This window comes from Argopecten irradians, chromosome 2, assembly GCF_041381155.1.
Source record: "Argopecten irradians isolate NY chromosome 2, Ai_NY, whole genome shotgun sequence".
NCBI lineage: Eukaryota > Metazoa > Mollusca > Bivalvia > Pectinida > Pectinidae > Argopecten > Argopecten irradians.
This window is the reverse complement of record NC_091135.1, coordinates 6,708,907-6,735,273: the sequence shown is the minus strand read 5'-3', so window position 1 is coordinate 6,735,273 and position 26,367 is coordinate 6,708,907. Positions and strand designations below refer to the sequence as shown.

The window sequence follows — 26,367 nt, the reverse complement described above, 5'->3', positions numbered from 1 at the left end:
GTAAAGGAAAAGCAGTTTTCACTTGGTACAAGATGGTTAATGCAGACATTGGCTGACTCAAAGCGATTGATTTTGTACGGTGAAAAGGGATGTTTTCAATTTATCATTGCATTTAGAACCCTAGTGATGTATATATATGATCATGAATTTCCATTGGCCTCCTGTGCAACTTGAAATGAGTCTTGCCATGCAGGCTTACGTGTACTAAATCAGAGCTTTTTAATAATTAAACCTGTGCAATTATATACATATTTAGCATCATACTGACCGTGTGTACCCGGGTACATATTTTGTGGCAATGTTGAGTGTATGTATAAAAGCTAGGAACAGTAAAAATACAAACTGGTCTAAATCAGGGTTTGAGCCTGACATCTCGGTATTAAAATTAGTAACCAAAAAAAAAATATTAATGTTTTAAGGGTGTATGTTCAGTTTGACATAAAAAGCCCATTATGATTACCTTGAAAAATGAATATCTGTTGACCTTGTTCATATGACCTCTATTTGTAGTTTTAGTTACTCCTGAAACTAGTACAACTTGGAAAGTGATGTTTTTGATAAAATAATGTTTTATTAAAAACGTTGCATTTGTTGTAATTTCTATGATCTCACCTATTGCATTAGCGTTTCTGTTACAGTCATTTACATCAATATGGTTATTTATAGCAATAAAATTAAATATTTTAGGAAAGGTCCAAATTAGATATGGCAACAGTTTAAAGGGCCACTACCTTTCCGAAACGGCTTTTAATTTTTAAAATAGGAATGTAAAACGAGATCAATAATTTTGTAGAGTCGCAGAAGTTATTAACTATACGTTTACTAGCACACTTATCATCACCTTCAGAACTGTTTAATTAGAATAAATAAAATGTTAATTTTCATAACGCGGGTCGTTTTATGTTTCCCGCCGTCGTCCTAAATGCCGCGCGGTAGTTGACTATCACTGCGCCACACGGCAAAACAGCGAAATGAATCTCCACTGTTATCGTACATTAGACAGGAAATCTTGCATATGTTTGGTGTTGTAACCTCATCTTAAGCCATCGATATATATTTTCTTTTGGTATTAATGTTTTTAAGAAACCATTAAATTTTGCTCCGGAAAGGTAGTGGGCCTTTAAGAATTTCCGAAAATAGAATGAGTGCCATATACACTGTAATAGAAGATGGTATTTATATTTGTGTTGGGTAATACGATTTAGTAACCTTTTACTTCCAATGACGGACAATCCCAGAAAGAATGATCAGATTTACCAATATTTTTTTTTCTTTCAATACGTCTAAATATTGTGTTGCTGTATTACCATTCTGGGGGTAAAAATATGGATTGTTATGTTGTATGTCTACTAATGTTGTTCCTGCTTCAATCTCCTCCCTCTTTGTTTAAAGGCCCACTACCTTTCCGAAGCAAAACTTAAAGGTTTCTTAAAAACATTAATAACAAAAGAAAATATATGTCGATGGCTTAAGATGAGGTTACAACACCAAAAATATGCAAGATTTCCTGTCTAATGTACGTGGAGATTCATTTCGCTGTTTTGTCGTCTGGCGCAGTGATAGTCAACTACCGCGTGGCATTTAGGACGACGGCGGGAAACATAAAACGACCCGCGTTATGAAAATTAACATTTTATTTATTCTAATTAAATAGTTCTGAAGGTGGTGATAAGTGTGCTAGTAAACGTATAGTTAATAACTTCTGCGACTCTACAAAAATATTGATCTCGTTTTACATTCCTATTTTAAAAATTAAAAGCCGTTTCGGAAAGGTAGTGGCCCTTTAAGTTTGGTAATATACGCAGTAGTTTCTCTCTATATATATGAGCACTCTTATAAACGATCACTCCTGCTGCAAAATCAAAACTTTTTAAGATTGGTTTTTTACTTTAATGACTATCCAACATCAGCGAGAGATCTAGTTGAATCCTTTTTGATAAAAGATGTACTTATAAATGTTAAATTTGACATTCAATTGTTGATATTAAGCCTATACTTAAAAGAATTACACGTATTTCCTATCAAAAGGCATTACATGTATAAAATATATGAACTGATTTTATTTAGAATTACTTGTAGTGACTTAGAATTAATTAATACCTTACTAATTTTAATTGTTTCGGTTAGACTTTATAGTACTAACTTTTGCCATACCTGATATTAGCATAATCCTAATTTAATTAGTGCTTTTTTGACACATTGTTTCTATTTAATTAATAATTGTTTGATTTGTTTATGTCTTAAAATACGACAAGCTTTTTTGACACATTGTTTCTATTTAATTAATAATTGTTTGATTTGTTTATCACAGTCTAAAAATACGACAATTTTACTGTAATAGCTTTATGGTCAAAACCCTACTTACAAATGTAGTGGATTGATCTGAACTGTATAGTTCGTACTAAAACGGGCCGACCTTTAGTCGGTGCTTTGTATCTGATAGGGTAAATCTGATTGTTTGAATATTCCTTATTGGTTTTCTGGTTGACTGCATGTACTACATAATGGATTGCTATAATATTGAAAATACATTTTGTCAGTATTATGTACTTTTGCTGGTTACAATTTCTATTGCCGTATTTGACCCAATAAGCCCCCATGTCCCTATAAGCGCCCCTCCCCCTTTTTGAGGTCTCAATTTCAATTGCTCAGGCACAAATAAGGACCAAAACTACATAAAACAGTATAAATTTGCAATAATTTTGACTTATTAGCACCTTTCCATTTTTAGCTCACCTGGCCCGAAGGGCCGGTGAGCTTATGTCATGGCGCGGCGTCGTCCGTCCGTCCGTCCGTCCGTCCGTCCGTCCGTCCGTCCGTCCGTCCGTCCGTCCGTCCGTCCGTCCGTCCGTCCGTCCGTCCGTCCGTCCGTCGTCCGTCCGTCAACATTTCCTTTAAATCGCTACTAGTCATAGATTTCTGGATGGATTGTAACCAAATTTGGCCAGAAACATCCTTGGGGGAAGGGGAACAGAACTTGTATAAATTTTGGCTCTGACCCCCAGGGGGCAGGAGGGGCGGGGCCCAATAGGGGTAATAGAGGTAAATCCTATAAATCGCTACTTGTCCTAGAGTTCTGCATGGATTGTAACCAAATTTGGCCAGAAACATCCTTGGGGGAAGGGGAACAGAACTTGTATAAATTTTGGCTCTGACCCCCAGGGGGCAGGAGGGGCGGGGCCCAATAGGGGTAATAGAGGTAAATCCTATAAATTGCTACTTGTCCTAGAGTTCTGGATGGATTGTAACCAAATTTGGCCAGAAACATCCTTGGGGGAAGGGGAACAGAACTTGTATAAATTTTGGCTCTGACCCCCTTGGGGCAGGAGGGGCGGGGCCCAATAGGGGAAATAGAGGTAAATCCTATAAATCACTATTTGTCCTAGAGTTCTGCATGGATTGTAACCAAATTTGGCCAGAAACATCCTTGGGGAAGGGGAACAGAACTTGTATAAATTTTGGCTCTGACCCCCCGGGGGCAGGAGGGGCGGGGCCCAATAGGGGTATTAGAGGTAAATCCTATAAATCGCTACTTGTCCTAGAGTTCTGCATGGATTGTAACCAAATTTGGCCAGAAACATCCTTGGGGGAAGGGGAACAGAACTTGTATAAATTTTGGCTCTGACCCCCCATGGGCAGGAGGGATGGGGCCCAATTGGGGAAATAGAGGTAAATCCTATAAATTGCTACTTGTCCTAGAGTTCTGCATGGATTGTAACCAAATTTGGCCAAAAACATCCTTGGGGGAAGGGGAACAGAACTTGTATAAATTTTGGCATTGACCCCCCCGGGGGCAGGAAGGGCGGGGCCCAATAGGGGAAATAGAGGTAAATCCTAAAAATTCTACTTGTCTTAGAGTTCTGCATGGATTGTAACCAAATTTGGCCAGATACATCCTTGGGGTTAACAGAATTCGTATAAATTTTGGCTTTGACCCCCCTGGAGGAGAAAGAGTGGGGCCCAATAGGGGAATTAGAGGTAAATATCCAAATTTCTTCAGAAAAGAAACAATGAACTTATATTCAGAACATTACTTGGCATTACAAACCAGGTGAGCGATACAGGCCCTCTGGGCCTCTTGTTATCAATTTTTTAAGCGCCCTGGGCGCTTATTGGGTCAAATACGGTACTAATATTTAATTCAGAATTTATAATATGATTTACATGTATATTTATTTGTGTTCAAATGCAGGGGTAAATTTATATTCAGTTAAAAAATCCTTTGAAGTTACCAACATATACATACATGTAGCTATAGTTTGACAAAATCGTGATGTTCAATTTTGAGTTTTTGTTGGTACCGACCAATTTTTTGCACTCTTTTTTCAAGAATGCATGCAGATTTGGCTTGAAAATTTCGATTATTCAAAGTTTCATCATACATGGTTACAGGGTATGACCGTATGAAGTTTTAAACCATGCATGTAACCACACATACATTGGTGATATCGATCGCTGTTTTGATTACATTGATGAGGTTTGCCATGTTGTAAATTTTGTGAAAACTTGTATATATATGTTTTTGAACTGGCCTTGGTACAATATCAGATTATCCCAGGCGTTATGTAGGACTTTAATTGTTGTAAGTTTTCTTTGTCTTTAAGTAATAAGCCAGAGCCTTAATTGGTGTGTAACTGTGTTATAATAATGTACATGTTCTGTAACATGGTTTGATTGAATAGAGGAATTGGTTCTTGATTTTTACTTATAATACACAACAAATTCAGCACATGCATTTTGACAAACATCAGATAAAAGGCTATAAAAAAGTGACACCATTATTGCGACATCTTAAAAACGCTTGTTAATTATAATTATGATGTTAACGTTTGTGTGACATTGCCCACCTTTTATAGAAAGTATATATTGCCTTTATGTGACTTCATCGTGAGAAATATCTAGCAGCTTTTACTGTTGTTAAATTTAATGTAATAATTGAGTAAAAGTTACAACTGGCAAGTCTGACCTGTTAGTATAGTTTGTATTCAAGCAGTTTTGGTAATTTTTTGTTTTTTGTTTTTAGAATTTCATAATTGCGTTATAAAATGTGACACCTGTATCTGTTTTAAGATTATCTAGGATTGCTTGTCAGTCGGGCATTGAAGAATCCTTTTCTTTTAAATAAACAATAATTTTAAAAGACTCTATTTGTGTTTTATTTTGGCCCAAAAGACTTTAAACTATCAGCCTATAATAATACAAACTTTTTAGATTTTAGAGGACTTCTCAATAGTCAAATAGCCTGTGAATGGGTTTTTTTAATTTTTTTTTTTTTGTTTTTTTTTTTTTTATAAAAGCTCAGAGATGATATTGAAAGCAATTACAAATGAAAATGTTCCATTGAACTTCCTTTTGAATTAGTTAATTAACTTAAGATTTATTTCTATAATTTTTTTTTTGCTTTCCTATGGAGAATCTGTTATGGAATGCCCATGAAATTATGAAAATTCTGATGGAATAATATGCATTTGCAATTTCTTTCAGTACAACTGATATTGATTTTATTTTACGGAATGTTCGTGAAAATGAGCTCTGTTAAAGATTAACAATATACTGTGTACACATATGTAAATATTTGCACCAAAACCTTAACCTGTCTTTTCCAATGCTGAAACCAGGGGGATTCCCTAAGCCCCCTCCCCCCCCCCTCTCTCTCTTCGAGAGGCGAGGAATAACGGATAATAAATCCTCAAATAATTTGGATATTTGGATTTATAAACTTATTACAGAACAGCCAGAAGACATGTCGAGTGTTATTAAGAACAAAATGAAGATGAGGTAAAGTTTTGATTTGTTTTATTTTTCTAGATCACCCTTGGATAAGGTGTTAACAACATACATTATGTAGTCAAATAAAGTAATGTGTACATACACCTCTCATCACAGGCATCTCAAATGAAAAATATGTCACTCTCGCACTACCTTCACATAGAACGTTCATGATTTTGAGTTGTTTGTATATTATACAATCATGTATATTGCCATCTTTCTTTCTGAATGAGTACTATAGATTCTAGAAATGTTTGGAATTTATATAAAATGATATTCAAATCAATAACCATAAAATCCAAAACGTTCTCCTTTCTCGCTCAGTAATTGGAAATACATTGTATTTCATTATTCTATCACATGATCAAACAAAATATCTGATACATCATTAACACAAAGTCTTTAAACACACTAGACACATCATTTCCATTTATACATCATTAAGTTAGGTATGATCAATCCAATTATATTTGAAATTTTCAACATACAATCCCCATTTAAAGGCATTCATTCTCGCTACAATATTTACATCATAATATTAAAATGTGTACTTTCACATTTCAAATCCATACAAAGTTCGTCACAATTAATCACGTATCCCTCAATGATATTCAAAATTTCTCACACGACCTCACTTAGGACAAACATTCCAGCTGCCATTCAACTTTCATGATCTATAAATTACTCTTCACTCACTCAAAATACCAAATTCAAGGGAGACAATATTCCCCATTGCAAACATCACTGGGCAAGTTCCTAAAATTAATTTTTGTTGAAGACATTTATTATCAGACTCCACCACCATCAAATATTTGAACGAATAAGAATTAAGAATTATTCTGAATAGGGATACATTTGTATTACCCCTATTTAACACTTGGCAAACATTTTGAGTGCCTTAACTTTCATCCTTCTTTTATTTAAAAAAGATGTCATAGCTAGCCTTGATATCATATCTATAATTAGCATTCAATCACATCAACATCTGAACGCTTCTCTTCATATACTAAATTAATACTACCAGTACATATATACTAAGATCTACCATTGAGGTAGGTATAATCTTAACAAAATACTTGGAAAATCATATTCACAAAGCTTATGCCAAGTTATGGAACCACTGCACATAACACACGTAACTGAGTTCACATATATATGTGCCAGTGCAGATAATCTCAAATAATCTCCAATATTGGCCTCCCAGGAACATAAAATTATGATAATTACATGTAAAATCAGGCATGAAAAAGTAATGGCAACTGAATTTGAGAAACTTCTGTTTCCAAAAAGAACAAAATAATTATAGAACATATTAAATCGATAAAATAAAACAGTATTGCTCACATTGTGAGATGATGTAAATCGATGCAAGAAATGATGTCCTCATCATTCCACATTTAACGATCAAGACTTCATACGGCACAGTATCAAATAATTTTCAAAGAATGAAAATAAGACCCGCACAAACAGAACAGAATGCTTGTAACATATTAATGATCACAAAATACCAGGTTTGTAGTGGCAATCCACAATGAGTTAACCCTTTGGTATTAAACAAAATCATTAAAACTTCAATTCAAATACATTCTCTTGCTCCTTCTGCAGTATCAATCATGGACATTTTAAAGGTCCCAGCTCAGATGTACAGCTTGCGGAATTTCGTAGTGATTTCTAGCTATTTAGTTTGACAATGATATTACATTTTCAAATCATGGGATTATGCTATAAAATGACCATGTGATAATGTAGAAGCCAGCAGGTAAAAAGAGATACCTGTCAGGTAAATTGTTCATATATCTATACTTAACATTTCAAAATTACCCTTGATTCATGTAGATATTACATACAAACATCAAATTGTTTAATGTACATACAGATGGAATGCTTTCTTTGAACAATAGGACAACTAAATCTGAGCGACAGTTTGCAACAAATCTTAACATTAATGTACATTGTACATTGCTTTTGTGTCATATGTATGTTAACGATATTAATGCTAACCCGATTCCCGACAATTTCTCCACAAATTTTGTACATAAAGATAAAATGATATGGTATCGATATCTTTGAATCTTATGTAAGGCTCTATAAGCAGTTTGTTTCCTAAATTTGTAAAAGATTCAAAATCAATTCCAAAATCAAATCAATATAGCAGCAAAACAGTCCATAAAATGGATAAATTTGCTCAGTAAAACAAAATTACAAAAGAATAATAATATGTCAAAACTGGTTTTTTTTTTTACACAATTTAATATTGTGATTTACAACCAACCAAAAAAGAAATTCCCATAAAGTATTGTATTATTGAAATCCTTGCATATTTATATATATGAACACAAACAAATTTGTGTAGAACATTCTTATTTTAGCTGCTTAAAAAATGTACAGTTTTTAACCCATTCTGAACTGAAATCCTATCCTCAGTGCTTAGGCTGGCAGAGCAACTGTTTATTTCCATCCAAGAACATAGGACTAACTTGTCGTGGCAGTATTGCTTCCAAAGTCTTATTCTCACTTCTCCACATTGGCAGCCTGTGACTGTCCTTCAAGTAACTGGGCATAGCAATTGGCATTTGGAAAATGCTTTCACTCAAAGGAATGGTGAAAAAGGCTCCCACAGGATATCACATTACATGTGTCTTACACCCGGTCAGAACTGGAACCAGATCAGATATCACCTTCCATGTAGTCTTTTGGTGAGGAAAGCAAATAGGCCAATCAGATCTAAGTTTACAAGCAGCGTTTGAGCTGAAGTAACACTAGTGAAACAGCTGTAGATTATTCAGCAGTGCGTATGGCCAGTTGTTGAACACATTATGGCAAATATGTTTTGGTATTTTCTTCTGAAACAGATTTTCTTCCCAGCAAAGTGTAAAATACTTTCAGTCTTTCTTCACCTTGGAATCAGCAGATTCAGGACCATCATACTGAATAACAAAACAAAGCATGAAAAGACTTCAAATAAATCAGTTGCTCTTTTGTACAAATATCATTCATATTTATTGTTATAGTAGCTACAGGTACATTTTTTACTATATTTCTTCTACTTGATTTATTGTCTTTATGTGATACCATAATATCTTGTAAAGTGAAAATATATAAAGTTTTACATCTATAGAATGCACAATTTTTAAAAAGCTAACAAAATGTGTTTGAATATAATCACATAATTTCCGTAATGATAACCAGAAAATGTTCAACAAAAAACAAGAGGCTCATGGGCCTTAACGGTCACCTGAGTTAGAATATATAATGAAACAAATTAAAGACATATATACACTATATGCTGAGCCTTGAAGTTGGTCAGTGATTTATAAATTTGACTCTTTAGACTATGAAGAGTATTTGCTTCCATCAGACCTGTGAACTTAGAGGTATTTTTTGAAATTTTAATCATTTTGACCCTGTTTGATCCTGCTCCTCTGGTCCCCCAGGGAGTCATCGAGGACGGATATGGATGTTAAAATGCTATATCTTCGGCTAATAATTCTAATCAAGTTTGACTAATTTCCTACGAAAATTGGGCAAATAATGTTCACAAATATGTTTTTCCTATATAAACTAAAGGAAACTCGACCCCTCCCCAGGGGGTAATGTGATACCCCAAGGTCATATAATTCACAATTTTTATAAAACACCTAAGACCTTTCCATCTATAGTTATTTGATTCTACTATATCCAGAATTTTAGAAGATTTTTTAAGTTTTAGCCTATTTGACCCTTTTTTAGCCCCGCCCCTTTGCCCCCAGGGGGTCGGCCAGGACTAATGTGGATATGATATTAAAATGCTATCTCAGGCCAATAATTCTAACCAAGTTTTTCCCACGAAAATTGAGCAAAAAATGCTCATTAATGTCTTTTTCCTATATAAACTATAGTAAACTTGACCCCCTCCCCAAGCGGAAACAGGAGACCCCAGGGTCATATAATTTACAATTTCTATAAACAAACTTTAAGACCTTTTCATCTATAAAGTGTATTTGATTACACCATTTCCAGAATTTTAAAAGAATATTTTTGAAGTTTTAGCCTATTTGACCTTTTTTGGCCCCGCCCCTCTGCCCCCAGGGGGTCGGCCAGGACCAATGTGGATATGATATTAAAATGCTATCTCAGGCTAATAATTCTAACCAAATTTGACTCGTTTCCAATAAAAATTGAGCAAAACATGCTCATAAATGTGTTTTCCCTGTATAAACTATAGTAAACTTGACCCCCTCCCAAGGGGGTAACGCGAGACCCCAGGGTCATATAATTCACAATTTTTGTATAGGACCTTAAGACCTTTCTATTTATGAAAAGTATTTGATTCTACCATTTCCAGAATTTCAGAAGAAGATTTTTGAAGTTTTAGCCTATTTGACTCCTTTTGACCCCACCCGAAGGCCCCTGGGGGTCAGTCATAGAAAATTTGTTAAAAGGATTAAATGGCCATCTCATACTGATAATTCTGACAACATTTGACTCATTTCCTATTACAAATGACCAAATAATGCACAAAAATGTGTTTTCCCAATATAAACTATAGTAAACTTAACCCCCTCCCCAGGGGGAAATTAGAGACCCCAGGGTCATATAATTCACAATTTTTGTAAAGGACCTAAGACCTTTCTATCTATGAAGAGTATTTGATTCTACCACATCTGTGAGTAGAGAAAATTTTTGAAATTTTACTCAATTTTACCCCTTTTGGCCCCTCCCACAGCCCCCTGGGGGGTGGGGACCACATAATTCACAATTTTGATTGGCCTTATGCCTTAGAAGATTTGTGCAAAATTTCATTGAAATTGCTTCAGCAGTTTTGGAGAAGAAGTCGAAAATGTAAATTGTTTACGGACATACAACTCACGAAGGACGACGACAGACAAAAGGCGATTAGAATAGGTCACTTGAGACTTCGTCTCAGGTGACCTAAAAAAAAAAAGGAAACCAAGATTCCTGTAGTAAATCATTGTGCTTACAATCGCTAACTGTCGGCCAATGTTTCCCATTGTAACTCCACCAGAAAACACTATACATGGCAACCAGGATCGTATAAAGAGGAACTCAGCTTTTGTGTACCTGGAAAATTCCAATTACAACATTACATCATGTAGCTATATAGCCCTCATCCATCATTTGTTCTTTATAATAGATAATTTTAGTACAATATCCTTACTATGAGCTACAATGTGTGTTGATTTGCACTTTCTTATTCAGAAATGTGATTTTTATCTAGTTCCAAAGAGTGTGACTATAATTTTATCATTCCTTTTTCCACTAGAAATTTTGATTATGCATTGAATTTTCAACATCTGATGACAAATCAATTAATCCTAAATTTATACAATATTGCTGAAATAATTTCTTATAGCTTTATTATTCCCTTTCTTTGCCAGAAAACATAGCGATCAAGACTGTACATTTCATTGTAATTTGTTTTCCAAGACCATAGCAGAATTTATTTCAAAAAGTCTATCTCTCATTTATCAATATCAAATGACTGAAGCTGTCTAAATCGAATGCAGTATGTTTAGATATTATAACAAAATATATATAATACATAAATAAGAATGAACAGATCAGGTTTTTTTTAATTTTCTTGTATGATGTCCATAAAGAACAAGTCCCTTTCATGATCTCATCAGAACTGTGATTTAACTTACCTGTACACGCCATGGTATACAAGAAGTTGTGTGATAAGTGTGGCCAAGACTGCAATTCCCACACCTAGCCCGAAACCACTCTTAGATCTGTCAAACAACCACCACAGGCCAATGGACATGGCTGCTAACGATACAGACAGCTGCATATTGTTGGCAAAGTCAATTTTCTGTGCTCAGGTTAAGGACAAAATACAAAAGTTTCTATGATTGTCATATATAACTGTCAGTCGTAGATCTTACTACCTAAGTATACGTAGATCAGCTCAATTTTAGGTTCAATTGAACTTTCTGTTTTCAATAGACATTTCAAAGCAGAAGACAAACAATAACACTATCATAAATATAAATAAATATTATAGTAAATTTTGAATCTTGCATAGTGCAGCATACTTTCTAATCACAATGACTTCAAAATTAATTTATTAACACACATTAAGCCTAGTCATGGGTGTAACAATTTTCTAGAGTCATGAAACATAAAGGGTTGGAGCTAAATAATAAATTTCTGGTACAGTAGTTATATCAATTTTCATATCAAATTTCCAGGTCTGAGACTATCAGAATTCTGGCTGTAGTTTGGTATCTATGTAGATTAAAGGATACAGCACTAGCATGATTGATTCCAACAAACACAGCGACACAGCGCATGACACTGGACCATTCTCCTTTACACATGTTTGGCTCACCTAGACGTTTGTCTAGTAACGGATACACCAGACCAATGAATGCTGCAAAATAAAATTCATTTTGAAACAACATTTCAAAGATATAATTACTGTACATTTGCATGCAACATATTTCCTTCATGTCAATGGAGATTTCTACAGATTTAATTTTATAATTCAGTTATCAAGTAAGGAAGAAGATAATAATTCTAATTGAATAACATGATGCTTATATTTAATTTTAAATTGTTTCCCATGTAAACTTGTAAGTTTAAATGTAAATCAGCAGTGGTATAAACAATATGTATGTATTAAAACTTAACTTGAATAGATATATATATATACAGTCAAACCTCGATGTATCGAAGTTCAAGGGACCGTCAGAAAAACTTCGAAACATCGAGACTTCGAATTATTCGTGGTTGAAATTAGACCGATGTTTTTTTAACCATGACCAACTGTGGTAGTTGTGTACATGTCGTCTCCTTTCCGTGAACTTTATAATCATTGTATTTACCACAAGCAAAACAAAATAAAAACAAAGTATGCAATTAATCACATGTATTGCTATCGTTAGCAATACATACGTATATTATAAACAAGACTTACATGTACTAGGCCTAACCCAAGTACAAGTGTTCGTTTGGTGACTATATATTAAAGCGATGGTTAATATTACGGAATGAATATTAAAACGAAAACATGTTGTAAAAACGAAACTAAAAAGGAGGAACCGAAAGCGCTACAACACCTACAAAATACTTCGATTTAGAATGATCGATTTGCTCCAGTATTTATGCCAAAGTTGTGCAATGTAACAGTTTTGAGTATGAGTTACTAATAATGTGGCTCGCTATTTACCGTTCCGTAAATTCTACAAACCGTAACCAATGGCGGCGACGAACATCAATAACGACTAACTGTATCTTTGCCGTACTAATAATTTAATAACTCAGCTTGTAAAAACAAAGCACCGGGTATCGGTCTGATTAGTGATATTAATTATCTTAATGATATCAAGCTAGCAACACAAGCTGTCATAATCCCTATTGTCCGGCAAAGGGCCGTCGCGAGACAGCTAGGTGTGACAGTATGCCGTGGGGTATCGGCGAACACCTGATCTGTACAGGTAAATTTTTATTCGAATCATCGAGTGTCAGTTACCTATGATTCTATAACAAATGGTCCCTGAAAAAAGTTTGATACATCGAGAACTTCGATTCATAAACTTCGATTCATACATCGGTTAGTTAGTAATGTTATATAGTGAAGAAATTCGGGACCGGACAAAAAAAGTTTGATACATCGAGAACTTCGATTCATAAACTTCGATTCATACATCGGTTAGTTAGTAATGTTATATAGTGAAGAAATTCGGGACCGGACAAAAAGTTCGATATAGCGATTCAAAACATTTGATTCATCGAAGGTTCGTTTAGTAATCATATAGTGAAGGTTTCGGGACCATGACTGTATATAATATCATACTGAGTATACCTGAACTAGGTATTTAATGTATAGACCTAAATGAATTGAAGATAAAGTGTCAATAGATCTAGGTTGTGTACTATCATTTGCACACCTGTCCTGTCTTTTGCACTCATGGACATATAACTAGAGATAACCTAGATTTAAAGCTTACAAACTGTGAAACAGGTGTTGGCTGACATCAACAGACAGCATGTCAGATGATCACCATTTATCATAACAAATATTATGCACATCTTTATCACTAAGTCAATACTTTAGCATGTTTGACATCTATGATCTAGATATATAACAGATGTAAATAATAAATATTAATGATGACGTTCACAACACACCAGGGATGACTTTCTTCTTCATAAACATTTGTTTCAAAGTTCTTACGTTATATACATAATAATAAGTTACAGTATTATCTTCACATAACAATCATAATGAATGCTTGTAGAAAATTTGTCAATTCTTAAAAAGACACATTTTCCTGCATTTAGAGCCTCAATGAGATATCAGCTTGATTAATACATATGGGAGAAAACAAATACAGTCAATAACACTTCAAAGTTTCATTATTTGGTGATATTTATGAAAACTGTCTTGGCCTTGTGATATCTCTTTGGTATATAGAATAATTTGATTCAAGATTAACTCTAAATGAAATAAATCTGCAACATCTGTATCATTTTCTAGGCACACCCAGAAAACTAATTTTCGAATTTTAATAAATACCAGTGGCAGTAATTAATTGAAATTGTGGTCATGGACTCACAAATTTTGAATTGCCAAGAAGGGCATCTTACAGTAATCATCTAGCGGAGTCATAAAACAGGGTACTATTTAACTTCCAATTACCTGCTGCTAATCCACAGCCCAGTGGGACCCACCAAGCCGAGGCAAAAAGCTGTAATACTTCATCAAAGAAAGAGTGCAGTTCTAATGAAGACTCATTCTGGATCTGTAGGAAGTTCAACACCAGAGCAAAAAACATGCCCACCAGAAACAGCACTGACCCTCGAGTAAGCATTGTTGTAACGGCCATCTTTATTTCTTTGGTTAGGATAAAAGATTCCCTTTCATATGGGCTGCAAATACAAATTACAAACATGATTAAATTTTTTTTATCTTTTATATTTTTAAATTGGTTATCGTATTGATAAAATGCAATAATATGATGGTTTCGGGATCGTGAATAATGTATTTGTAACTGACAATTAGTCCTGGGGCACCTTTCAGTGCTTTAAATGACGTCACAAAATTCACACCAAAAGATGGCATCACAATCACCAGAATACCAGGATTTCGAGATACCTAAACGTGAATAAAGTACAATTTACCATTGAATAGTCCCACCATCAGGTGATTATGATGTCATCATTTGGTGTGATTTTTATGACGTCATAAACACCGGAAGGTGGGACTAATCGACAGTAAATTGTACTTTACCCACATCGTTTCGGGATCTCTAAACCCCTGCATTAGGACTAATCAACAGTAAATCCTACTTAACCAACATCTGTATAAAAAGACACTAACGGGACTAGTATCACCTGTGACTCTGTGCACAGGAGTTTGACGTTCTGTCAATACACGTCAAACTCCTGTGCTCTGTGTCAAAGTTGATAACTGTTTACTAGAATGCTGTAATGTGTAGATCTTTTAATTGCTCAGGACATCTACATAATCATATAGATCTTAGACTCACAGGTGATAGTCGAAATACGGTCCTTTTGTACAGAAAGCAACTTGGTAAGACACCACTGTTATGCAGGTTCAGTCAGCTGATACAATTTTGAAAGATTTACATTCATGTAAATTACTACACATTTTCAGTTTAAACAAGAAACAACAAAATCACCACTACAGTACACATAGCTTAGTGTTTGCCGTCAGAAACACGTAACTTACTGTTTAAACGACAGGAAGTAAAATAAAACTAAAACCTACTCATGTCATGATCAGTTACTAAGTTGGTCGTTTGGGTTGGGGGTAAAGATTTACGTGGATTTATTTTGGGAGTTATAACGTAACCTAGGGTATGTTTTTGCTAAAAAAATTCATTCGGCCTCATAACATATATTTCCAAATCAACACAAAGGGTCTAACTTTCTCGAAGTAGAAACCAAGTTCAAGTACAATGATGTACATTGTAATCAGCTGAATCGTGCGTGACCACTTTGCAAATGTTATGGCTAAATTAGACCAGTACACTTCAAGTTTGACAAAACGTATTCCAAAAAATTTTAGATAGGCCTACTTACCAGAAATATCGTATATATCACAGTCTAGCTTCAATCCTTACTATCACAGTCATGTATACTCACTTTATGCAGACTTTCTGTCTTGTTTCAGTTCATAATGTTATGACATTCTGTGCCGACTGATATCACACGATATCGTTCAGTCGGCTGACAAGAATCAACCAATCAAATCAAAGCATTTTCCTTAACTAAAAATAGACCACCAATCAATATATGGGCCGATGCTCCCGCCATTCGGGTCAATGGGTCAAAGGGTAAATTGCCGGCGTGAGAATAAACTTCCGGGTAACAAGATCTATAAATAATCTACAGTCATGTGATTTTTTTCTCACCATCAAGAGATCAAAATGGCGACCACTAGTGGGAGTGTTTTTGCAAGAGCGAGGTCTGGGTCATCTAAATTACAAACACAATACGACGCTGACGGAAACGAGATAGAGGTAAAACCAAAGACTTGGTTATTAAGAATAAATATCCACGACGTGTAACACTTATTTTTACCTTTTTTATTTTTTCGCAGACGTTGATTTTTCATCGGTTTTCATTGGGAACTTCATCTGTCATGATCTGACATCACTAATCAACCGAAAGACAATTGTCAGTCTATGTGTGTGTTGCTAGTTGATTGTAAATGCCTGTTTGTCATGCTATGAAATGGAAAATAAATACAGTGACCAAGACCAGACCGTAATTACTAATTATAACAGACGTTAGGGGGGGGGGGGGGGGGGGGGGGGGGATTTCCACTGGTGCTGACTTTAACAATCAAAATATAAAAATATCATATTATAATGCTATTTCCTTCTGTTTATATTAGAAATTTTAAGTTCCTTAGTTAATGGAATGTCCATTCCATGAAATTGGAAAGATAATTTCCCTGCATGTACCTACATTTATCCATTTTTTATAAGGAGGAAGTTTGGAAACAGAATTAACTATCTATACAGTACAGTTTTAGTTTAATACATATATTTAGTGATTGTGCATACAAAATGTACAACAATGCAGTTAAAATTCTAACTAATTTTCATGCATATCAATTAAAGAACACTCAAAAGCCAATAATTTTCTCATAAACTATATATTTTATTACACCTTAATTTTGTACTAATTTCTCGAAATGCATATTATTATGATTAAATTGCATACTATCAATTTTGCTAATATTGCAGTTTGATGTGCGAGAAGATGAGGAACAAAATGTCAAACTTGGTCAAATTATTGACCTGTTGTTGGCTGCTGGGTATTTCCGTGCAAGGATCAAAGGATTATCTCCCTTTGATAAGGTGACCACTTCCATGTTTTAATGATTTACTATTGCATAATTTACCACAGGCCAGTATACTATAATAAATACAATTTAAGACTTAAATCCTGAATGACCCCAATGACCCCCCCCCCCCCCCCTTCATTTAGACCATGCATATATCGATTTACAGTTTAAAGATGCTCCACAAATGGTATTTTTTCACTATGAAAATCAGAAGCAGACGATTTAGTATTTTCCTTCAGTTACAAAAGTTACTTACTCTACACCATTACCAACATTGAGAAGTTTCTAACTTTACTTCAAGTTAAAGATATGAAAAATAATTAATTGCATCCCAAAAAAATTCCGTTGCACTATATTCTATATGGAATGAAATACTGATTGCACATGCACCAAAGGCGAAATAAATTATTTTATATATTTTTTTGTGTTAATTAGGCATATATATAAACGATTAGACTCCAATTAATGTTCAAATGACGAATATCATTTTTGCTCTGTCAGCGGTGGAGCATCTTTAATAGTTCTTTTAGAAATTTATTGAAGATACATGTAGATACATTCTATATATGTGTGTGTATAGTGCATCAATGTGGAAGTAATTATATATATAAATGTATTATTTTTTTAATCACTATTATGTTAATTGCAATTCACAGTCAATTTTGTAGTTTTATTTTGCTTCATATGTATTAAAAGGATATGCTATGTTTTGATAAAAAAAAAAGTTAATCATTTCCAATACCTGAAAAGCATTTATGGTACATTTTCACCCATTGTTACATTTTAGCTACATTATCACTGTTAATAGCATACATTTTTTGTAATTACGTGTACAAGGTATAAATATGGATTCACAAATACCTGGTAGATTTGAAATCTAAACAGCAGTGTTTGTTTTGCAGGTTGTTGGTGGAATGACATGGTGCATCACAACATGTAGCATAGATATTGACATTGACCTACTATTTCAGGAAAACTCTACGATAGGTCAGAAAATGTAAGTTATTAAAATGACATATGTCAATAGACCTCCATCCTGTCCTTGACTGAGTCAACCTTTGGAATTCAAATATGTAAAAAATTACACATGTGTCATATTTATTGGCCAATGCCTACATGTCATATTTATTGGCCAATGTTTTGAAGGGAAAAAAACATATCTTTAATAAGTATGTGTCAATATTGATATTAAAGAATAGAGATATGTGAATTACTGCACAAACCCACATTTAATATAATAAACATGATAATTACCATCTATTCATTTAATTTGGACTCTTCAAGTAAAGCAACACAGATTTCTTCATTGATCTCATTTTATATAAATCTGGATATAGACAGGTCATAAACAAAAATATGGGAAAAAAATGTCTGTTTTTTTGTATGGTAATTGACTTTTTTTATGGTAATTGACTGAGCTAATATATTAACTAAAGTTAAATTGCTGTTTCATGAATAAATAATGCTAGATAAACTGGTTCCTCCATATATATAACCAAATTTAATGTAGCTTTTCTAATGGACACTATCGACCATAGAAATGAGGAAGAATATATAAACTAATTACTTATGAATAAAATGAATATAAAATGAATAGTTTAATATCATTATAGAATTAATTTCAATCATTTTGAATATAATTTTTATGTTGTATATCAGAAAATTGACTGACGTGTCATGTAATTGTCATAGTGTTCGAGAAGAATGTTTTCTATTAATTTAAAGCATAGTAATTAAAATAATTTTGGTGTTGTATATCATACCTAAGAATTGTCCTAGAAGATTGTTACTGTTATTTGCAAACATTATAAAATAATTTTGAAGTTGTATATACCAGAGAACTGACCGAGAAGATTGTTGCTGTCTTACCAAAAATGAGATGTCCACATCGTATTGAACCCCATCAGATCCAGGGACTCGATTTCATACACATCTACCCAGTAGTACAGGTAGAGTAATTTACTGGTTGCCATGGTAACCGTGGACACAGAAATCAATTTTGTTTAATATCTAGTAAGGATTCAGGGTTACACGCAGTTTTGGTTTCTAGACTGTAAGCCATAACCACGTACAGTAAATCATGGTTATAACAAATCTCTGAGACCAATAAAATACAAGGGTTTCGAGATCCCAAAACGACGTGGGTAAAACTATTTACCGTCAATTAGTTACCACCTTCCGGTGATTATGACGTTGTCATTTGACATGATTTTGTGACATTCATAATCACCGTAAGTGGGACTAATCGACAATAAATATTACGTTTGGGATCTCAAAATTCTCATATTGCTCTGATATAGACATATTGTAACACACATAACAAACATGTTATAGGAGCCTAGACAGGGAATGAAAATCACTACATTTATATAACAGATGTAAATAATAAATGATATAAACATGTTTTACAGTTAAAAAAAATGTAATTGTTTAGTTTCACTTGAGACATGTCATGTTTCTTGTAAAAGTTTCTTAAAACATGTCACAAAGTTGTCATAGTATCTTTAGATAGGTATATACTTTATAGGATTTCCCGTTATGACAATGCTTCTAACTTTTTATTCTTCTTCAGTGGTTGGTGAAAAAGGCGATAGAAACACGAGAAGAAATGGGAGATTACATCAGGTCTTTTTCAGTTTCACAGTTCAACAAAAATCACAAAACACCAGAGGTATGTATTAAAAATTGAAAAAAAAACAAGATAATTAATGCAGCTGGTTTGTGGACACTGCACGGTCAGATTTGTATTATTTGGGAGGAAGCATTGTTAGATATTGAACATTTTTTAATGAAAATTTAGTGAAAGACAGAAGTCAATTAAAGTCAGGTGAATTATTACTCAAGTGACTGAAAATTGTTGATAAATTTATTAAAAGATTTTAATAATGCTCATAGTACAACATAGAGTGGAAAAATACACTGCATGCTATATTATGAATTGTTATTTAATAAACAGACCAAAGGTTCCAAGATAAACACTTTGTGATAACACAAACAAATAAATATGATTTACCAAGTCTTTATCAGGTCCTATCAGGTTGTAACTAACGTCAATGAGATAAAATGGAATGTTTTGTTACTGTATAAGCAGTTGAAAAACAAAGTAAAACAATTTTTATTTTTTTGTCTAGACATTACACCTGACTTCTATTCGTAATCACTTTTTTAATGTAACAATGACTGAAAAAAGTTTTAAAAAAATTGTTGTTTAGACATCACATCTGACTTAGGCCAAAAAAATAATATGTCTGTTTAGGGTTAACCAACCGACCCTAATTTTTTACCCTTGACCCTATTATTTTTCCACTTTTCTATGAAAAAAAGTCGGGATTTCAATCTCAGACTCCGGTTCCAGCCATTATTTTAGAGTGAAAGACACAAATACATTTTTTTTTAGCTCGCCTATTCGAAGAATAGGGGGAGCTAATGTTGTCACCCCGGCGTCGGCGTCATTGGCGTCCCATTTCACGTTAAAGTTTTTGAGCAAGTTTCTGTTTCGTCAATTGTTTAAGCTTAAGTCATCATAAATGTTTAGGATTTTATTTTCCTAATGTGTATGGATGTTGAACGTGATAATACAACCAATTTGGGGCCTGTAGGTTTTTTTTGAGTCTGTTAATTTGTCATATTTCCATGTTAAAATTTTTTGAACAAGTTTCTATTTTGTCTATTGTTTAAGCTTAAGTCATCATAAATGTTTATGATTTTATTTTCCTAATGTGTATGGATGCTGAACGTGATAATACAACCATTTTGGGGCCCTTTAGGGGGTTTTTGAGTCTGTTAATTTGTCATATTTCCATATTAAAGTTTTTGAGCAAGTTTCTATTTTGTCAATTGTTTAAGCATAAGTCATCATAAATGTTTATGATTTTATTTTCCTAATGTGTATGGAGGCTGAATGTGATAATACAACCAATTTGGGGCCCTTTAGGGGGTTTTTGAGTCTGTTGATTTGTCATATTTCCATGTTTAAATAGTAAATACTTGAACATCAACTTCTTCTGAATAGGCGAGCTTTGCTGTTCTCCAACAGCTCTTGTTTAAATTCTTCTGACCTACCTACCCTATTTTTTTTGCCTATGTAACCCTAAACGGACATTTTTTCCCACCTTATCATCATATGTGACTTTGGGACCTGATTTCTGGTTTGTAACTTCTCCTAATTGTAATTGAGGTCTTAAACTATTATTCCACCTGATGATCAATATAGAGTGTGTATGTCACATGGCAAAATAAATCAAATGGTCTTAACTTATGTTTGAATTGATGCTTTTGAAACTAGCATGACTGTTGTAAACTTAGTTCGTTAAACCTCCTTTTTTTTTTAATATATATTAGGCAAAAAAAAAAAAATAATTAAAAAAGCCTAATAATATAGGCAGGTTTAGCGGACTATTGTAAACTATGTCAATGTGTTAAACATATTCACTGTACAGCAGTTACGTTATATTCACTAATCAGACCAATGCATTTTGTTTTTGGCTTATTTACTAATTTTAAGAGATTATACTGTATTTCCATATTACAGAATTATCTGCCCCTGCAGGTAGGTATTGATTGTGACATCATGCAAATGTGGTTGTAAGCGTAACAATATACATTTCGTTCACAATTTAATGATGTCACAATGAAAACCTACGGGTAAGGGAGGTAACAATGTAATACGAAAAAATTGAATCATGGACAAAAGGACTAAATTGTGTAAAATAATCAATTTAGGAATGTCATGACTCTCAAGATCCATTGGCTACTGTTGCTAAGAATCTATTTTATTTTGTAGGATGTAGTGTTTGATGCCAACAAGGAAAAAGCGACTTCTACTGTTGCTGGTGTCAAGGTCAGTTGAAGGATAAATTTATAGGAGAAAGCTTAAGGATTTACTATTATAAATATTATTTAAGATAAATAATAATAAATATATTAAGTATAACTTTACCATAAAGGCCTTTTAAGTTAAATATTGGTTATATTGGGGATGATCTGTTTGAAGATATTGAACTAAATTGGGTCAACATATATAATAATCCTTTCAAGGTTACTAAAATTACAAAACTACAATGGTTTCAGTATAGGATAGTACAAAATATTTTAACAACAAACACGTTTTTATGTAAAGTAGGATTAGCCAATAATCCAATATGTACCTTGTGCAATCTTGAAAGAGAAACCATTGTCCATATTCTTTGGGAATGCAGAGAAACTCAGAGATTTTTGCAAAGCGTAGAGACATTCCTGGATGCACTCTATATCCCTTTTCAATACAATAAACAAAGCTTTCTTTTTGGTTTGTTTTTACAAAATAGATATCATACTATAAATAGAGTAGACAATGAAATTTTGATTATTATTAAGTATTACATATACAAAACCAGATGTTTGCATAAAATTTTAAGTCCACATGCTCTACTCAACTTAATTAAAGAACATTACATTTCTCAAAAACATATTGCCAATAGTAAAGGTGGAGGTGCTCAGCAGAAATGTGAAAATGAATGGAGAAAATGGGAAAAACTTATTGATTTAGCTGACTAGTTAACTATTTGTATGTTTCTTTATTTAATGCGACAATCTATGATAGTCATGTTATGTTATATACATGTAACTATGTATCATGTACTATAACTTTTTTTACCATGTACATAAATTAGTTATCCTTCATTGAGCTCCTGGTGTTTATAACACCACATAAATCTTGTTTCGACCTCTAGTCCTCTCTCTCTCTATCTCTCTCTCTATCTCTCTCTCTCTCTCTCTCTATCTCCCTCCTTCTTTCTCTCCTTCTCTAATATGTATTATACCCTTTTCCTTAGAGTGCTTGTGTAAGAACTTGCGTGCGAGGGGGTGTATGTAGGCGTGTGTGGCGTATGTGTGTCTGTGTGGATGTGGGAGTGAGGACCATGTTCGTAAAAAGAAGCTGCTACTGCAGATGATGATGAATGATGATGAACAATAATGATGTAGATGAATGAAGCTGATGCATCAGACAATGATGATGGTGTATGAAACTGTGATTGTAAATGATAATGATGGTGATGATGATTATGATGAAGAATGGTAATAACGATGACTATTATGAATGTTGCTGCTGAAGATGATGATGATGATGATGATGATGATGATGAATGGTGATGGTGCTAGTGAAGATGATAATGGTGATGATGAATGGTGATGATGATGATGGTGATGAATGGTGATGATGATGAATGGTGATAATGATGATAAATGGTGATGGTGATGATGATGATTATGATGATGACGATGAATGGTGATGGTGATGAATGGTGATGGTGATGATGATGAATGGTGATGATGATAAATGGTGATAGTGATGATGATGATGAATGGTGATGGTAATGATGATGAATGGTGATGATGATGAATGGTGATAGTGATGATGATGAATGGTGATGATGATGATGATGATGATGATGATGATGAATGGTGATAGTGATGATGATGAATGGTGATGATGATGAATGGTGATGATGATGATGATGAATGGTGATGATGATGATGATGAATGGTGATGATGAATGGTGATGATGATGATGGTGATGAATGGTGATGATGATGAATGGTGATAGTGATGATGATGAATGGTGATAGTGATGATGATGAATGGTGATGATGATGAATGGTGATGATGATGAATGGTGATGATGAATTGTGATGATGATGATGATGATGATGAATGGTGATGATGAATGGTGATGATGATGATGATGAATGGTGATGGTGATGAATGGTGATGGTGATGATGATGAATGGTGATGATGATGAATGGTGATAGTGATGATGATGAATGGTGATGATAGTGATGATGATGATGAATGGTGATGATGATGATGATGATGATGATGATGAATGGTGATAGTGATGATGATGAATGATGATGATGATGAATGGTGATAGTGATGATGATGATGATGATGATGATGATGATGATGATGATGATGATGATGATGATGGTGATGATGATGATGATGAATGGTGATGATGATGATGAAGATGATGATGATGATGAATGGTGATGATGATGATGATGAATGGTGATGATAATGAATGGTGATAGTGATGATGATGAATGGTGATGATGGTGATGATGAATGGTGATGATGATGATGATGATGATGAATGGTGATAGTGATGATGATGAATGATGATGATGATGAATGGTGATAGTGATGATGATGATGATGATGATGATGATGATGATGGTGATGATGATGATGATGATGATGGTGATGATGATGATGAAGATGATGATGATGATGATGAATGAAGCTGATGCATCAGATTATGATGATGATGGTGAATGAAACTGGTGTGGCAGATGATGATTGTTGATAATCTTTTGTTTTGTATTTGTAAAAATGCTTTGGAAAAATAAAATAATTATAAAAAAAATATTGGTTATAAAATGATCAGATATCAGGAAATCAAAATGGGTTTTAAATATTTCAAATTGACATTAATTGAAGGCATATTTAACAATTTCAAATATTGTCATCATCTTGATGTATATTGTGAACTCAGTGTGGAATTTTTTTTCTGAAATATTATTACAGTATAATGTCTAATAATTAAATCACTAGACTCAGAAATTTAGGTGTCCAAAATCAATTTCTAATTATTAAATCAATAGACTCAGAAATTTATGTGTCAGAAATCATTTCTAATTATGAAATCACTACACTCAGAAATTTAGATGTCAGAAATCATTTCTAATTATGAAATCACTAGACTCAGAAATTTAGATGTCAGAAATCATTTCTAATTATGAAATAACTAGACTCAGAAATATAGGTGTCAGAAATCATTTCTAATTATGAAATCACTAGACTCAGAAATTTAGGTGACAGAAATCATTTCTAATTATTAAATCACTAGACTAGACCCATACTCTTATGGTGTCTCTTTTATCACAGGATGTGTACAAGCCACAACGTCGCTATCGGCGACAGGATGTAGACAAACTCCGAGATGAAGAGTCCAGAGTTCACTCCACTTTGTTGGAATATGGGAGGTAACTCCAAGTTTGTTTTATTTTCTCAAATAATGGAAAAATTTGATTGACACAAATTTTTCTTCTTCAAACTTTAATCTTCTTTACACAGATTGTTTTTGATAAATCAATGAAAAAACCCAGCAATCAGCATATAAGCAAAATATATAATAGAAATATAATATAAAATGTCAAAATTGTACAAAATATAAACACCTTAACTCAAAAATTTGTTTCATTTAGTTTTGTACCATTGAATATACTTAAAGGCCATTGTTTCTATATGGTGGTATATGGTGATATACATGTAAGTCGATGTCTTTTTCTCCAGAAACATTTGATTTGTCCTACAATGAAGTCCCGATCGGCTTATTAATCATCATTATCATATAGCATTTAATTGGACAATGAAGATAATGAATTGTTTCCTTTCTATTCCAGGCGATATGGCGTCAGCAAATCAGACCAGGCAGAACAGGTAATGAAGTTGGAGTTCTATTTCACACATAACATCAATTGGGATATTCTGGCATATTTGTACAAATAAAGAAAACCTTTAATTGTACAGGAAACAATGTTTTGTGGTTAGCAGAATATACCTAAATGTTTGTTTAAGTAACATGATTGACTAACCTATCTGAGAGTATGTGTTTACATACATATAAGTAATAGCTGATCTTTATGTATAAAATAGAAACCAACACATACGTAGCCAAATTTTTATGTGTTACATTTTGGCGCTTTCCGGCCAAACACCAAATAAACTAAAAATATGACCACATCCAAAATATTCCAATTTACAGTATTTCACAACTCTAAAATTGCTATCAGTATCTGAAAACAGGCACTAGTCATAATTTTAATATATTTAATTGACTAAAGTTTCTTTTTAGTTGCCATCGTGAATTTTTATGTTATTTATTGAAATTAAGGTTTACATAGGCATGTTTGTATATAGACTACTTGGCAATACATACACATGCCAATATACAATGTATATGTAGTAATGAGGTATTATATGTTATTGTATATATAATAAAGTTTATATTATATAATTGTACATTTGGATCTATATATAAATCTTTGTATTTCTTTATTAGTTATATAAATTGACTGCTCCTGGTTTAAACAGCTGTCTAAAAAAACAGCCTTTTTTTGTCGTTCTTTTGAATGACCGTTTATTATTAGTCTGACAGTAATTTAACAATAAATGATATATGGTTCCAAAATAAGCCATCCTTAAACAGCTAGTGTATTCAAAATCATT

The 26,367-nt window shown here is 33.4% G+C and overlaps 2 protein-coding genes across 3 annotated transcripts in view; one reads left to right on the top strand and one right to left on the bottom strand.

Annotated features, from left to right (window-relative positions):
- Nucleotides 1–5,779: 5,779 nt before the first annotated feature.
- LOC138314281 (insulin-induced gene 2 protein-like) lies at nt 5,780–15,997 on the bottom strand. Of its 2 annotated transcripts, none has more exons than XM_069254537.1 (6): nt 15,883–15,997; nt 14,414–14,643; nt 12,018–12,142; nt 11,415–11,581; nt 10,731–10,830; nt 5,780–8,696 (listed from the first exon to the last, which is right to left on the bottom strand). In XM_069254537.1, exons 2-6 carry the CDS (start codon nt 14,598–14,600, stop codon nt 8,652–8,654), a joined length of 624 nt encoding a protein of 207 aa, XP_069110638.1. In that variant the 5' UTR covers nt 14,601–14,643; nt 15,883–15,997; the 3' UTR covers nt 5,780–8,651. The 2 variants fall into 2 exon arrangements, with proteins under 2 accessions (XP_069110638.1, XP_069110637.1); XM_069254536.1 differs by having other exon boundaries at nt 15,820–15,978.
- A 117-nt stretch (nt 15,998–16,114) lies between these two features.
- Nucleotides 16,115–26,367, top strand: part of LOC138314275 (coiled-coil domain-containing protein 93-like) — a 33,850-nt gene continuing 23,597 nt past the window's right edge. Inside the window, exons 1-8 of the mRNA XM_069254529.1 lie at nt 16,115–16,259; nt 16,992–17,105; nt 17,995–18,089; nt 18,930–19,041; nt 19,665–19,763; nt 21,876–21,932; nt 25,024–25,121; nt 25,542–25,578. Of these exons, the coding sequence (XP_069110630.1) occupies nt 16,167–16,259; nt 16,992–17,105; nt 17,995–18,089; nt 18,930–19,041; nt 19,665–19,763; nt 21,876–21,932; nt 25,024–25,121; nt 25,542–25,578 (705 nt within the window). The 5' untranslated portion in view covers nt 16,115–16,166. The remainder of the gene's footprint in view (nt 16,260–16,991; nt 17,106–17,994; nt 18,090–18,929; nt 19,042–19,664; nt 19,764–21,875; nt 21,933–25,023; nt 25,122–25,541; nt 25,579–26,367) is intronic.

What these genes read in the sequence shown, in the direction of transcription:
- LOC138314281 (XM_069254537.1), bottom strand. Translation starts at nt 14,600, where the DNA reads ATGGCCGTTACAACAATGCTTACTCGAGGGTCAGTGCTGTTTCTGGTG. An exon ending in GGGCTGTGGATTAGCAGCAG is followed by an intron (nt 12,143 to 14,413) that starts GTAATTGGAAGT and finishes TTTATTTTGCAG; the next exon opens with CATTCATTGGTCTGGTGTAT. An exon ending in TTGGCCGACAGTTAGCGATT is followed by an intron (nt 8,697 to 10,730) that starts GTAAGCACAATG and finishes TTTGTTATTCAG; the next exon opens with TATGATGGTCCTGAATCTGC.